Below are 16,103 nucleotides of genomic sequence, written 5' to 3'. Positions count from 1 at the left end.
AGAGGACCTGCACACTTGTATGACATGACCAAGTTGTTGACAATGTTTTGATCCTGTTGTGGTCCTTCAAAGCAGACAATTTGTGGTGGTTATGGTTGGATGTGCGTACATCAGTATGATTACTAACCATCAGTGGATATGACCATCAGTGATAATGCAGTATTATTACTATTTGCATTTATATATTTGCAAGACGCTTGTCAGTGCAATCATTTGGGTTAGTCAATTATCCACGCAGATATTGAATCATTAGTGCCATCCCTGGCATGTAGTGTAATTGCAAGTAATTATGATGTAATAGGATTCCACCCATGGAAACCTCCCAGAGAAATCCATAAATGTTTTTTACATCAGTGTATGCTTAGCAATAGGCAAATTGCAATGCTTTTAATTAATATCAATTTTATTGAAATTTTCATTTCATTATTTACCTCTCTATAGGTATACCTTAGTATAGCTTACAGTTGTAAGCTATAATACCCCATCCCATGATGGTTGTGAATGATTTTAAATCTGTGCATTATTAATATGGTAATTTTTATGAACGAAAGCTCATTTATACATACTAATGCTTTTCCATTACGACACTGACCTGATGATGACCACTCTAGCTCAAAACATTGTCATTTTTTAAAAATAAATATGATAATAGGCCATTTTAAAATAAATATGGACGGCACCGTATATTGTATGTACTTGCATCACACCTTCATGTTCTACATCTGATTTCCAGCTGATCTTGATGATTATGTCAATGGTCCTGCTTTGCCAAATTAGAAGGAAATCTGTGGCCATACCAACGACCTCCAATGAAGACCCAAACCCACCCACATACTCTCAGCTCTCCATGGCTGGCGACTGACATGAAAACAGCAGTTTCCACTTGAGTGGCACTTACAAATGGATACAACTTCAAGTACACAACATTAAATATGGCTCGCTATATGAAATAGCGAATACATACATGAAATACATCTATAGTCTGTCCTAAAATAATCTGTCCCCACATGCTACAGTTGTGAAAAAATATGATCAATCAAAATTTTGACTTGGATATTTTAAGAGAAGAATAAAACATCATTGGAGACTTTTTCTAAGTGGAGACGTTCAGTTCCAGGTTATGAGACAGTAGCACTCCACAAACCAGGCTTATTTTCCCCGACAAACAGAATTTCCTAATGTAATTTTGAAGTGGACATGCATCCTATTTTCCGTTCATTATTCTGTCCCCTTGGATTACTTCAAAAGATGATGTCAAGTCAAACAGATGATTCATCCAAACTGAATTACATTAATTAAGTTAACACAAGGCATAAATTACATTTAGCAATGGAAAATTACATCCACAGAATTCAGAGGCAAGGATCCCGGCCTTGACTTTTATTGAAGTTGTGTATTGCTTGTTATCATGATGCATAAAGCTGGATTATTACTCAAGGTGGTTTAACTGTCTGAAATGAATGATCACTGGTATCAGTACAGTGTTTTATAAAGCTGATAAATGTAAATGTGTGAAATAATCAATTCTTTATTTCATTTTTACCAGCTAAATGATGCTACTCATTATGGCTGTTAGCTGTTCAAGGTAGAAATTGGACTAGAGGCAAAAAATTACATTTTTAAATGTATATTTGTAGATATTATGTTTGTTTATTTTTAGAAAAAAAAACTGTTTCAATAAATAAAGATGAATACAAATATAAAGATGAATTCTACAATTAATATGAAAAAAATATATTAATTTGGTCCTTTTGTGCACACAGGCATTTGTACATACAGGCATTAAGAAGGATGTTAAAGTTTAATTATATTTGAGACACTTCTGATTTAGAATTTTGCCTGTAAACCCTATGCCATTAAAGCAAAGCCTGTGGATGTGTGTATACATCACCCTAACTCTTTTATACGCTTTTATATTTTATTTGAAGAAAAGTCAACAATTGTTTGAAAATCACTGAAATTATATGTATGAGTATCATTTTAAAATATTTGGAAAGTCCAAACAACCATTTCACCTCCCACCCCTTTTCTCATCCCCAGCGACTTCTAAATGTTTAAATCTTGGGCAATTGTCCAAATGGTTTTGCAGAACACGGTAACTCTGTCAGATAATAAAATGTCCCTGGCTTCTGTTACAGGCTACTCACACAATTCAGTTATGACAAGCAAGGACACAATAGTGTATTACTTTTTTCCTGAAAGAGGTATAAGTGTAAAGATACACCAGTGCCAAGGTCTGCTATTGCTTCATTTCATTTATTTACACACAGACTTTTTTAGATGTACAGGAAGTCCTTCCTCTGACAGTAGCATCACAGGCCACAGCTTACCAAATTTGGCAATGTAGCAGTGAACCGTTGTAAGGGCTGTCCATGTAAACAGCATAATTCAGCACCAGCACTGCCCCATAAAATGTTCAAAACAGAGCTAAACCTCTGAGTCTAGTCCCCAGAGCTTATGCTTAGCCCTTCTCTCATGATGGTGTCCTACATCTGCCTGAAACGACTCAGTATTGCGATCAATATTTTACTGGCGGTAAGTGCATTTTCATTGCACCTAGCTGTGCTTAGAGTCAGGGAATGAGGAAAAAATTATTCTGATTTCAATATTTGTTTAGACAAACAGAACACATTGTTCAAGACTGACCTTGCCAATCTTGAGTTACCTGTACTAGGATTATTGAGAGCCTGCTGTAGGCGCTCAAAACATGATATCAATGCTCAGGTATATTGATCTGGGAAGGTGCAATCTTCATCTGAGAAATACACCTTAGTTCCACGCATAAGAATCCACTGTGATACAGCATCACTCAGCCTGCTGAGCTTTATATCTTTGGTCCGGGTGATCAGCACCCCAGAGCTCTCACTGTTGTCCAGTAAACAAATAACTACAGCATGCCGATGTCTACTGCACGCTCGAGAGAAAACCAATCTGATTAATCTGACATCTTGCCTTCTAGATTTTTGGAAGCATTTTACTGCTATTCGGGATAGCTGCCAGTAATTTTACAGATGAAGCGGATGAGGTAAGAGATTATGCGGTACATGGAATGTTATAAAGAGTAATTAGACGAGAGAGGTCAGTGGTATGTTGGCAGTGTTTGATGCGTAAAAACAAAGAGATATCCCTTAAGTGATGAATTTAGGTAAAGAGTCTGTCATACAAGTACTACACTTTTTTCTTTTTTTCGCGTAGCAGTTATACTCATGTTAATGACTGAGAATGGTAAAGTCAGTGTTCAGTATTCTGATGTTGTCTGTTTTGTTTTGTATACACAGTTGTTTCTGTGTCTTTACTAGATTTCGTTTTGTACTCTTTGCATGTTTCTCTGAATAAAAGCATCTGCTAAATTACTGAATGCAACTATTGACTTGTGTTACAACTAAATTCAAACTGGACTCAGTTCAATGCCTACAGTTAAGGACATAGCTCTATAGTAATCAGATTTCCCCACAAAGGGCCAGTAAAAATATTTATGTCCATTTGGTAAGAGTTCAAAATAGCCCAAACCTGGCACATGTTTATCCTTGATTACCTCTGAATTCACTCATCGTTTGTGTGTATATCCATCTGTACATTTTTAGACTGGGAATGATAACACCCTTGGAGTGATACTTTCCTCTGTTTGTGGATCAGTCTCCATAATGGCGTCTGTTTTCGGAGGCTGCTTTGTTTTTAAAAAGAAGAAATGGGCCTTATTCCTGGTAAATATTTGGAATCACTTCTGAATGACTGATGCAAAAAAGCATGGGGGTCAGGTTCTGTACCTATGTTTACTGCTCTGTCCTCTGTAAACTGCTACACACTTTAATCAGCTCTGAATGATGCACTTAAGTGATGATAAAGTTTTTTTTTTATTATTAGTTTGTTTCTTACACATTTTTTGTTAATGTCAGTAATCATTAATCTCAATGCTATGTAAGGCAAAGATGAAACATGCTTAAGTTTTGTCAGTTAAAGTTAATATAATAACACTTTGTATTTAGTTTGACAAGTGGCAATTGACAATGGTTGATTGCAAGATTTCTGTATTGTACCTTTACTAAATTTAACAGTAGTGTCGGAGCTTTAGTGATATTATTGTTATAAAAGCGCATGAACATTGTTAGATTATTCATTCTCCTCAGAGGAATTGATGTTGGTGTTACAAATGAGTAATATGCCACATTGACACAAATATAAGATGAGTTTTTCCCTCTAAACACATGTTTTAAAAAAGCAGATCACCCCACATTCACAGACTAGCAAAAACTGGTTATTGCTAAGTGGTGAAAGGTGGGGGAATTAAACCAAACAATGCTGACAATTGGAGTGTGCATTTGGCAAGCATATATTTCCCCCCTTCTGACCTTAACATTAGAGTCCTTAATTGAATATTAAGCTTTCAACACTTAGGCCAGGCATGTGCCAACACAAATACTCCAATATACTTGTCTGCAGGAAACAGATATTTAATTTATTATGCCATGGAGGCTATGGAGGGTGGGAATAATCTTTTCTCACTCACCATAGATGTCATCAGTCTTTTGAAGGTTATGCTTTTAAAGCAAGGCTTGAAATCCAATAGGCCATCAAATACTAGTTTGATGTTTTGCAAAACAAAGATGTAATATTTGCACAGAAGTCAGAGAACAGACTATTTATGCACAGTTATGACAAGCTCACCAACCAATGTTTGTTTAACTGATGATATCCTTAGAGTGTTACTTTGCAGAATATTCTACTGACTTATATTGGCTATTGATGACTATTATTTGTGAAATCAGTTCTATTAAAACTATACACATACTGAGCAAGCTTTAATTGGTTACTTTGAAGGGATCTATTACGTGTTTGGGTAAGACTGTGTAAGAGTGGTGTGTTTTTTTTTTTTTTTTGAATTGCTATCTGATGAGCTGGTGTACACCAGCTCCTATACTTTCACATCCCTAGTTTCAGACACATTATTCTTGAGAGTCTGACCACTGAAATACTGCATTCTGTGCATGTCTGATGATTGATTAATTTCAGATTTGCACTCTAATAATTAATACCATTAAAGCCGCAATTGGCATGCATGAACCATTAGATTTCACTCTAAATGTTGCTCTGGTACTAACTCGTAACTGTCTCTGTAGTATGTCTTTCTCCTGACAATTGATTTCTTCATCATTCTATGGATTGCAATCCCCATGGCTATTCTCCATCCCCAGGTACAGTTTAAATGTGTTGTGTGTATTAAATTAGATAATACAAGTAAGCAATCATGAAAAACAATAGTACTGCATTTAAATCTTAAATTCAGTTAGATACATTTATGCATTTATGTTCGCTCAGTCTGTCATACAAACTAAGCATCAAGAAGAGAAAACAGAAATATCAAGGACTAATCTCTCAGACTATGCAAATGTAAAAAAAAAACATTAAACATCATTAGTTTATTAAAGCAGCTTAGCGTGCCTACATGCTACATGGAAAATTGGGAGTTTCATGACTGTCAGCAAGTGTGGGCAAGTAAGTAGTGACAGAGAACCAGCTTGAATGCTGAAATGCTTGAAATAATTAATGAATTCATTAAAAAGCAATCCATCAGTAAACAAATGAAAGATCTAAGTATGTTAATGTAATTGATAAATTTGCTAGTGCTGTGGGTAAATTTCACATTTTAGCATGTGAATGAGATGATAATGCTAGCATCAATACCATTCTTGAAGAATCTCCTATATAGGAATTTATATATGTACTTCTCTGCCTGGAACAGAGCAAACGTTGACTTTGATATTTGTTTTTGTCAAGCTGCTAGATTTCATGAACACAGAATTCCAAGGACTGATTCCACTGGACAGAGAAGGACCCAAGTTCCAGGATAATATGAATAAACTGCAGACACTGGTAAACTATAAACAACATTCTACATCTTTTTACTGTCAGTGAGTCTTATACCTTAGCCACCTTAACCAATCTTAGTTTTGAAGCTCACAGAAACACAGGCTGCATGAGGGCAAAATATATATCCAGCATCTTTATTATTGACATGATTACTGAATTACTGCAATGGGTAGAAACATGTCGAATATTCCATCTAGCCAATGACTAATGAGCAAAGCAAGAAAGTGAGCACGGTTAACTATTTAGCTCATCTGAATTCTTCTTAGATTAATCAAGGCATGGCTCATGTACCTTGTTCTGCAAATTGCTTTACTTGCTTGACTACTGTAGCTCAGCATCACTACTATAGTTTGAGTTCAAATATTCTGCACCACAGTCAGACACCCTTATGTTTTGCTTTATTCTGCATTACCAAGCACGCTGAAAAAAAAAAACATTTTTTTCCTGCTTTCCCTGGTAAGCTTTGACAGAGTCCTCTGACAGAAAATACACACAGCTAGACTGTTGATCATGTTTGCATGAGTGGGGGCAAAAAAATCAGTGTAGTTTCTGGCTTCCTCAAGCTATACAATTGATATTGGTACAATTGCTATTAACAACAGCTAGTAGTTATTTAAATATTTTAATTTTTTAAGTTATTCCAACTCCATGTAGTAATGTCAAGTCCCAAGATTACCATGATTTGTTGTTTAAACTGTACTGAAATTGTTTTGATTAAGATAAAGAGAGGAGATTACATTTACCTAGAGTATCCTATATTTGCATCATACAGCTAGAATGTTGATAGCAAATACACCTCCATTTGGTCGTGTAAAAAGGCAGAACCGCTATGTTTTACTATTCATTGGGGAGTTCTTACAATTGCTAGCTAGCTAACAGGAGCAGGATTTATGTTTTATAACATGAAAGCTCACTGACTGACTTAAGTTTAAAGTGAGTGTAAAGCTATGTAAACCTCAAAAGATTAGGGAATAGGGCTCCCTAAGAGCCAAAAACATTGACATCATTAATATATTTTATATCCTGAACATATGCTTTGTTTCCATAGGCAGAATGCTGTGGACTCCTCAGTTACGAAGACTGGAGAAATTCAGTTCCACAGTCATGTCATTGTCCCCCACACTATGAAGACAAAGCATCAAAATGTGTGAACATATCGCGGGAGGACACAAGGGTTGGTTTAATACTCCACTGTGGGGGTAAAATTTACTGCAGCTTAGTTTGACCCGAGCACTTCTTCCTGGAAAAAGGGAGCTTGAGACATATTGATTTACAATGCACAGAGCACTCTGTACAAACTGTTGTCAAAACACAATGTCTCCGGTTACCAAAACACAATATATTACTCTTGATTGATTACCGTAAGGGTACTTGTGTTTTTATCTGAGGATACTGTCTCTGGTGGACGATGTGGGATATTGCAATGTCATATTGTTTACAATACTTTTTTTTTAACTTAACATACTACTTTGCAGAGGAAAATTTAGCAGTTTCTGAGATACAGAACGCTTGTCCATAGTCTTAATTGGATTTGTTTGACCGCTCGTCAACAGTTGACTGTCCAGTTTGAGAGTAAAACATCTCTTGGCATCTTGACATAACATTTCATACCATTTTTTTTTTCAGCAACTCATCTACAGAATGATATCAGTTGAACATGCATAACGTTTACATTTAACCCAAATAACTACTGTAATGAACATGCATGTTTAAGAATGTTAAAATAAATACCACCAGCCAATCAACCTTCTAGAATGTGCAAAATGCTCAGAGCCTGTTTTTAGAAGTTAAAGAGAGTCAGATAACCAGAAATTTGTTTGGGTTTTATAATTCTCTTACAGATGTTTATCATGAGATTAACAAAATATTAAATAAATATTCCATAACTAATCAAGCCTACTGCAATGTATGCAAGAAGGTCACAAACTGAATAATTGAAATATAGGCCATTTATCATTTTCAGAAAAGAGAGCAAGGTTGTCTTTTGTGGCTCAAATCACTTATTTTAAATGCTTAATTGTTATTTAAATTTTTCCCCATTCTGAAGAGAGTCAAATTAGCATTTGACTTTCGGAATGAGTTGAAGAGCACCAACCTCTGGGCTCATGTCTTATTTGATGCAAACTAATTCTGTAGGCCTGGATGAGTCTTGAGCCTTGTTGTTGTTGTTATTTCCATCAGACACACATGTGGTACAATCGGGACAGAGGTCAGAGCAACCCTGAGGTATCGGAATACCAAGTGTACAAGAAGGTGATGATTTTGAATGATTTTTATGCTTCGGTACCATCACATCAGAACATTCTCTTAAGCCGACATTTACACATGCAATTTAATTTCTCTTGAAAGGATCTCGCATATGCATTTTGAAATACCAGGGTTCTCTCAGTTCCAGCTGTTTAAATCCTTTTTTTATTTAACATTTTTGCATATCAAGTTAATTGAATTCCTAAACATACTTTAACACTTGATATAGTGAAGGGAGTGGTAGGGAAAAGGACAGCCAATGGCTGTCCATTTCCACAGTGTTGCAGTCATTTCAGCATTATGATTTCAGTTTTTGGAACCTGAGTGTATCTTGTCTGTTGTCAATTTTCATTTCAGCCCTGCGGTCCCATCATTTTGAATATCTTGAACTTTGGAATTCAGCTTGTGCTTGGAATCACCTTTACATTTGCTGCTGTCACGGTATAGTTAATTTTGATATACTGTATATATATATATATATATATATATATATATATATATATATATATATATATATATACCTTCAAATGAAATGCATGAAATGGTATTACATAATCAGTCCCCTTTTAGTGTCAGAGCTCTGTCCTTAGCACTTAAGGATATGCTACACAAGTATGGCATAATGGCTGCAGTAAACATTTTTAATACACTGTGCATTGTACATGCACTGTATCAGATGTTATTACGTGTTATGTAAATTAGCGTGTCATCCAACCTTGCCAACAGTGTCACATGTCACAGCAGACAATTATAGTGAGAAAGGTGTCCCAGTGTTAGGAGATGCTGTTGGAAGGGTTGGATGTGACATTAATTTCTTTGTGATCTAATTAATTAATCTTTGTGATCTAATTTATCAATATGTTTACAATATATATATATATATATATATATATATTTAGATTTTGCAATATTTAAAAAAAAACAGAGCTTTTCTTTTTCCTTAGCTTTGAGTACCAAATTTAATCACAGAGCTCTTTATTTTGATATTTACAAATTATTGTGCTGTTCTCCCAAAAAAGGGGTAACACATCCATAAATTTGTTTCTCAGTTAAGGACAAAATGATGTGCTTTTTGTCTCCCTGGCAGGTCCTTGCAGTGATTCTGGCTTCGAATCTCCATAAGCACCACAAGCAGCAAGCAGCAGAAGCAGCACTGTTTAACAACAATACCCCTGGCAGAGTCAAGTATGACCCCTCTCACAAGGCATAAACTTGAGTGCTTCCAAAGAGGTATTCTAACTTGTTGTGCAGTGGACATCCCATATCTGTAGTTGTGTACACAAGACATTTTGCATAATTGTGCATATTATCAATTTATGTGGATATGTATATTTTCCCAGCAACTTACATTTGCAGTTGCCTTGGATGCAGCTTTTGAATATATAAAGACCATACCATGTTTTTTATAACTAATCCTTATGTTAAAAATGTCTGTTAAAGATTATGAACTTGTCATCTTCATTTGCGCTTGCACTGATAGACCATCTTATATATTAATATCGTAACCCTTCGATAATAAAATCAGGACATACTTTGTGGACCTGTTTATTTTCTTTAATCATTATATATGTATTTATGTATATATAATACCAGTCAAAACCTTTCTACATTTTAGAATAAAAGTAAGGATATCATATTTTAGTTTCTTCAAAGTAGCCAAAAAATATTTTCTAATAGCAAAATCAGTCTCATAAACCCTTACTGTGAATGAGGTATTTACATTTACATTTACATTGATTAATTTGTCAGCTGCTTTTATCCAAAGCGACTTACAAGTGAGGCAGACTACAAAGCCACATAAGGAGTCAACAATATTAGAAGTCCTGACCACGTTTCAGTAGTTGGCCAGACAAGGTTCAAGCTAGCTGGTAGAGTTAAAATTGCATGAAACCGTGTAGTATTTTTTAATGGAAAACAAAATTTACAATTGCTTTATGAAATTGCTTTAGGTAGTAGAGTTTCTGGGGTTCAGGTGAGCGCGGAAGAGCTGTGCCTTCCGATTTTTCTTAAAGAGAGTTAGGGACTTAGCAGAATGGATGACGAGTGGAAGTTCATTCCACCATCAGGGGACAACAGCGATGAAGGCTCTTTAAAGCGATTTTGTGCTGCAATGTGGTAAGTCCACCAGACACCATTCAGTAGCAGAGCGTGGTGATCAAGAGGGAACACAGACTTGTAGTAGTGAGTTCAGGTAGGTACAACCTCTCTCTTCATGTAACCTTAAAACACAATTATGGGCATGCTACTAAAACAGCAGGATTTTCAGGATAGAGGACTTGTCTCTTTTCCCATCATAACCTGGAGGACTTTCCACTTCATTCTTGCCTTAGAGATTTTGGAGAGATGCTAGAACAAGTGGTAGGTGTTTTTTTGCTCTGTCTAAAATTTGACCCCGTCACTTTGCTCTTGCTGCTGGGGGGAGGTCACCCAACATGTGGTCAGAGACATATGGCTGGTTAAGACCATAGTTCAGCCACAATGCTGAAAATAATCCATACAGTAAGCACATATCATGCTACATACAATTTCAGATGTTCAGCAATGAATGTAAACATGTAAAAATTGTGTTTGTATCCTTCCCTCTAGCTCATTGGGATGATACTTTCAATGATTCTCTACTGTCAAGTCAAAAACAAAACTGCAGCAATGGACTTCACCATCAGTGAAGATCCCAGACCTCTCACTGCCTACCCACCGCCCATCTACCACCCACCCAACTGCTACTCTGAGCCATTCAGCAAAACAGACTACTGCGCTTCCCTACGCAATTCATATTTGAAAAGCACTTACATTTGATAACTATAACAAGGCTTTATTTTGGCTCAAAAGGGGCATATACACATTTTACACATTTATTTATGATCTTATATTAGACATGATTTACAAAATGAAAAGGGGCCATCTAACAATAGTTCTGCCAAACAAAGGTTTGGCAGAACTGCTGAGTAACAAAAGCAAGTTAAGTGCAGATGTACAGAACTGAAAAATTAAGACCTAGCTCACTAACAGGGTCCTGTATAGTGTCTTATAACAACAAGCTACCAAGCTGCATTTCATGTATCACAATTTGTGCTAGAAGTGCTAGAAGTGGTTGTGGTCATATATTATTATATCTGGACCAATAAAAGGCATTATCAAAACCATCATTAAAGATGCTTATTAAAGAAGTTAATTAAATGCTATTAGTATATTTAAAAAGCGTATGTAAGCATTTAAAAAGAGTATGCAGCAAAATATGTTCTTCATACTACAATTTGACTATGACCTTGTACAACCAAAGTGCATCTTCCCAACTAAGTTTCAGAGGCAAATGCACTGTTAGTTGGGTGAAATAAATCCCCAAAATGTTACAGCTTTCAGTATAAATGGGATCAGATTACTTGCTTGTAACTACCTGCTTCACAAAGTGAAAAGCTTGCTATCTTTCACAATCCTGTCTCCCATGGTTCATAGGAAAATATTCATAGGATAGTGATAACAAGCACATTTTAATTGAAAAAAGTGTGAGCTTCCAAAATCCATTTTAAAATAAATATTTTCAATAGTAAAAAGATAATTTGAAATGGTCTCACATTTATATGCTGCCATTTCCATGCCATGCCTTGTGTTTCATTAACCTGTCAAATCTCTGTGAGTCACACGGGCAGCATTACAACTGTTATTTTCCTCACAGTTCTGGTTTGTCAGGTTTTTTACATCTGCATAGTCTGTTGGCAAACTTTCTCACCATCAGGGATCCTCCCCAAGAGATAAAGAAAGGAGTTACTGGAAACGGAAATACAAACCCACACAGTTCCAGTGCATTTACTGAAAAAGTGATCAAGTCAAAGAACAGATGTTTGGCACTCTTCACTGCTGCTTTTTGAAAATGATAGTGGTGGTCCATGGTCCTGAGGGTTTCAGTGAAGCTGTTCAGCTAAGACTATATTTTTCAATCAATGACTCCATCTGAATAATTATAATGTGAGTCCAAATAACCCAAATACAATGACCTATGGATCCTCAGACAGTATTACTACAATATTACTGGATATGCCCTAATTGGACATAGCTTTTGTGGTAGGAAAACCCCTTCCAGTGTGGGCTGAATAGACTGGAGGCTCCCTCCACACTTGTGCTGTAACAATTCTGAATGAAACAATGTTATAAAATAATCACAGAGAATAAGTACAGAAAATAATCTTCAGAGTCTGATGCAACTGGTTTATTGTATATGTGCGCAAATCACATAGAGTAAACTGGGCTGGTCCACGCAGAGTAACACACACATTCACTCTCACCCATTCATTCTGAAAAAAAAAAACCCAAATGCATCTCTCTTTTATTCCATGAAGAATCCCTGTTCAGCAGCCCCCCCCCCTTTACAGAGTCCATCTCTTACATTCAAGGTCCATCCTCCAGCGCTCGGACAGTCTCCAGCTAAGCCCCAATAACAAGCCTTACTTGGCACACAGGTATCTCACAGCTGCTTACCCCTCCCGCAGTCTTCTGTACTCTTCTGACCCTTCCTTTTAGTTTTTACTCACATGCAAACAAAGCAAGAAGTTTATTTAAGGTTAGCATATTAAATTATCTGTCCATAGTAAAAATAAAGTGGTTAAAATCAAAAACTTATACTGGCAATGCTTACAATTTACATATGGGGTATAAACTTAGCCAAAAATTTTCCACCACATTTTTAAAATTTATTTTTGTTCAATGCTGCATATAATCGGTGATGAAAAATCAATCTTTTTCATCTCATCACTCCTTTTAATATTGACGGTAACACTTTGTTTCTTTAGATCTTTTACTTGATTTTGTTTTTTTTTTTCATTTCAGGTCATAGTAACATTTGTGTTTCTTAAATCAATATTTTTTGTCCCTCAAAGGTTACAGATTATTTGAGAGATGCTTCAGATCTGGAAAACAACTGGATAGAGCTGATGACCTGATATAAGAGGCTGTAATCCCTTGTAATCTCAATTCACTGCAGTGTGTACGCAGCAGATCCATTGACAGACCAAAGCATCAAACATTACACTCTGTATAAAACCTTTATAAATACATATATAAAATCTTTATATACTCTTTATAAAATGTAATTTAAAATAAAAATTTTCAGTAAATAGATTGTGAAAAGACAATAATAAAAATTAGAGTGTGGTGTTGTTCCCTTTGAATGTAGTGTTTTTATGATTGCATCAACCTCAAGCATCCTTTATCCTTTTTTTGGACAGAGTCATTCCCTATCATATAAATCCTTTATTCATCCAGGTTAATGTTTTGAACAGAATGCTGTGGGCTGTTCTGGAGCAATACCATTGTGAAGGGCTGGCCTTGCTGTAACGGACCTCTGAGTTTATACCATGAAACAGCAAGCTGATGCTGCAACTGATTAGCAGAGTTAAAATGAATGTATTCAAACAGGGAATGTATCATGTCGAGATGTTGGGAACTGGATGTCAGAGGTGTTACCACCTAGTGGCTAAAGCAAAATTATAGTGCTCCCTCCTGTGATAACAGTTATATTGACCAGAAACATATGATAGGGCATGGCTGTTATCAACAGTCAGTGATCCATAAATCATTTCTAAAAAGGGATTATGGGAGATAGATTTCAAACCTTTAGGATGTGCAGCAGGGTAGCCAACAACATTTGGTGTTAAGACAAGATTTTTTTATGCAGCAGTTATGAAGGTATAGTACCATCATGATAAAGGAGACTATAGAAAGCATTGTGTCAGCCACATTACCTTACAGTCTGAAGAGCAAGTATTTGAGCAGTTGCACTACATTTCAGCATATTGTTCATGCATGGATTGGATTTTGGAGCTTTGTTTCAGTCACACTTTTTGTTCCTCCTAGCCATCTTGAGCATATTCTCCTATCTCTGAGGTAAAGGAGTACAAGGAGATAGTTGTCAGGGTTTCAGCTGCTGCTGCTTCCCAGAATGACCAGTAGGGTTGCTCCATAACTTCCTGGCAGGGTTCCTGGCTGCTGCTTCCTGGCATAACCACTGGATGATCTCACTTCCAGTTTGTACCCTGTCTCATTTATTTAATATTTTCCACCTGTGTCGATTTGTTAATGTTGTCACCTGTTGTCTGTTATTTAAGGCCTGTCTTTTGCCTTCACTGTTGCTCAGTCTTGAGTCACCATGCTTTATGTATGCTCTCCTGTACCACGTGTACTTTTGCTTCTTGAGTCTTCAATAAAGAAAACTTTGTTTTCTTTGAACCAGGCTTTGTGTCTTTGTGTTCTCTCTGTGTTTGGATTCACCCTGCTTCTGACAATAGCCCTGTGTCAGGGATGCTCTTTACTTGAAATGTAAAAAATCTGTATTCTAATATAGCCCTTACAAATTCCCCTCATTATTAGAAGAATTTCATTGTATTTTTTCAGGCATTGTGGTCCTCTTTGTTATAAACATGCAGCAGGGTGTTAGTGACTATGACTGGATCTATCAATCTTGCAGTAAGTATTTAGCCCATTTAATTCATTTAGTAAAAATGCATTGAATTTGCAGGAACATTTCACTGGTAGTTAGAGAAATGCTCCCAATTGTGGGCCCAGTCTGGCCAGCTGAGATTTATTATTGTTTTGTCATGACAGTATTGGATAGTCGAGAATTTCAGGCAAGACTGGTTGTCATGATGTTTTACACTAATTGATATAAAGTATTTACTGCACATGTAAATCTTTGTAATCAAAATCTTTCTCGAAAGTCATGGAACTAGAGGCAACACTGAATCTCCCAAAATTTGTCTTCATTGTGTGGGCTGGCCTCAACCTGCCTAACACAAGACAGCGTGGACACAACGCCATTGGCCAGCATACAATCACCTTGTCTCATGACAATGTGGAGTGACTATCATCACGTTGTGTACAGAGCATAGTGTAGTGGGCCGTGGGCCACTGCTTGATTCATCCACTGCCATCTGTCTACTGACCCTCCCGGACAACTTTGTACATGTGTGTCAGGGTCAAGAAGTCACATACGGTATTGTTAGGGACAATGTTCACCTCCGCTATGCAGTAGTGATCATGTGTGGTCCCAGATCTTTCAACAATTCATTGTCCTTTACCTCCCTTCCTATACGGCCACTCCCTCAACCCCACTGAGAGGGTCTTTTCAGCTTGGAGGTGGAAAATGTATGATCACCACCCCCATGAGCGTCCACCCTTCTAGGGGCAATGGGTGATGCTCATAATCACTTCCTGTTTCTCAGGATCTGTCGTGCGCAAAGGTTGTTCACTAGGTGCATGGTTAAGGAGGACATTTGTTGTGACGTAGGTAAAGATTATTAGTAAAATTCACAAAAGAAGCTTGATGCACATGAGTGAGATCTGCAAATTAAGCCATACATTTTTAATGGATTGTGTTCATTATTATTTTGTAAATTCATAAGATATTCTTTGAAGAATGAATCTTTATTTGTCTTGAATTTACTGCTTTTTTTCTAACAGCTGAGCCCTTTTTGTTTGGTTAAATTTCTCCAATAAAATCATTCTATTTTTTGTTGGGTCTTCAGAAATAAATTCTGCGTTTGGTATATTATTTGTAGTTTCATTTACTTATCAGTATAAGGTTAAGTTAAGGCTTTTCACATACAACAGACTTTGTCTCAAGAAGCAGTTTTCTGTCAATGGTTTCCTCTTTACTGCATCAAAGCAATCAGAAAAAAATAGAGAACTGCATTTGAGCTCTTCCGTTTCTACCCATAAATACCCAAGAAATCCCCATATGTATGTTCTCAATTCCTCAATCTGTGTAAAATTTATTTTATTTTCTTAATGCTTATACTGAAAAACCATAAAAAAACCATGCTTTAAAAAAAAAAAATACATAATGCTGCAGAATCACATGTAAGCCTTTGTCCAACCTATCCAATGATCCAGTGGCTATAGGAGTGATAGCACTGGTTTATAGGAAGAATTCAAATTGTGATTGAAGCTAAGCCAACAGAAATGACAAGAAACAGAATTACTTTTTTTTGTAAACTTTG

General features: G+C 36.3%; 1 protein-coding gene across 1 annotated transcript; it reads left to right on the top strand.

The window, feature by feature from the left end:
- The first annotated feature begins 2,457 nt into the window (after positions 1-2,457).
- LOC118770681 (tetraspanin-6-like) lies at positions 2,458-7,093 on the top strand. The gene is made up of 6 exons (XM_036518440.1): positions 2,458-2,535; positions 2,960-3,025; positions 3,585-3,704; positions 5,118-5,192; positions 5,776-5,871; positions 6,917-7,093. The coding sequence occupies exons 1-6, from the start codon at positions 2,458-2,460 to the stop codon at positions 7,091-7,093; spliced, it is 612 nt and encodes a 203-aa protein (XP_036374333.1).
- Positions 7,094-16,103: the final 9,010 nt, after the last annotated feature.

The sequence above is a fragment of the Megalops cyprinoides genome, chromosome 23 (genome assembly GCF_013368585.1).
Source record: "Megalops cyprinoides isolate fMegCyp1 chromosome 23, fMegCyp1.pri, whole genome shotgun sequence".
Classification (NCBI taxonomy): domain Eukaryota; kingdom Metazoa; phylum Chordata; class Actinopteri; order Elopiformes; family Megalopidae; genus Megalops; species Megalops cyprinoides.
The sequence above is the reverse complement of the archived record's forward strand: the minus strand, read 5'-3'. Positions and strand labels throughout refer to the sequence as shown.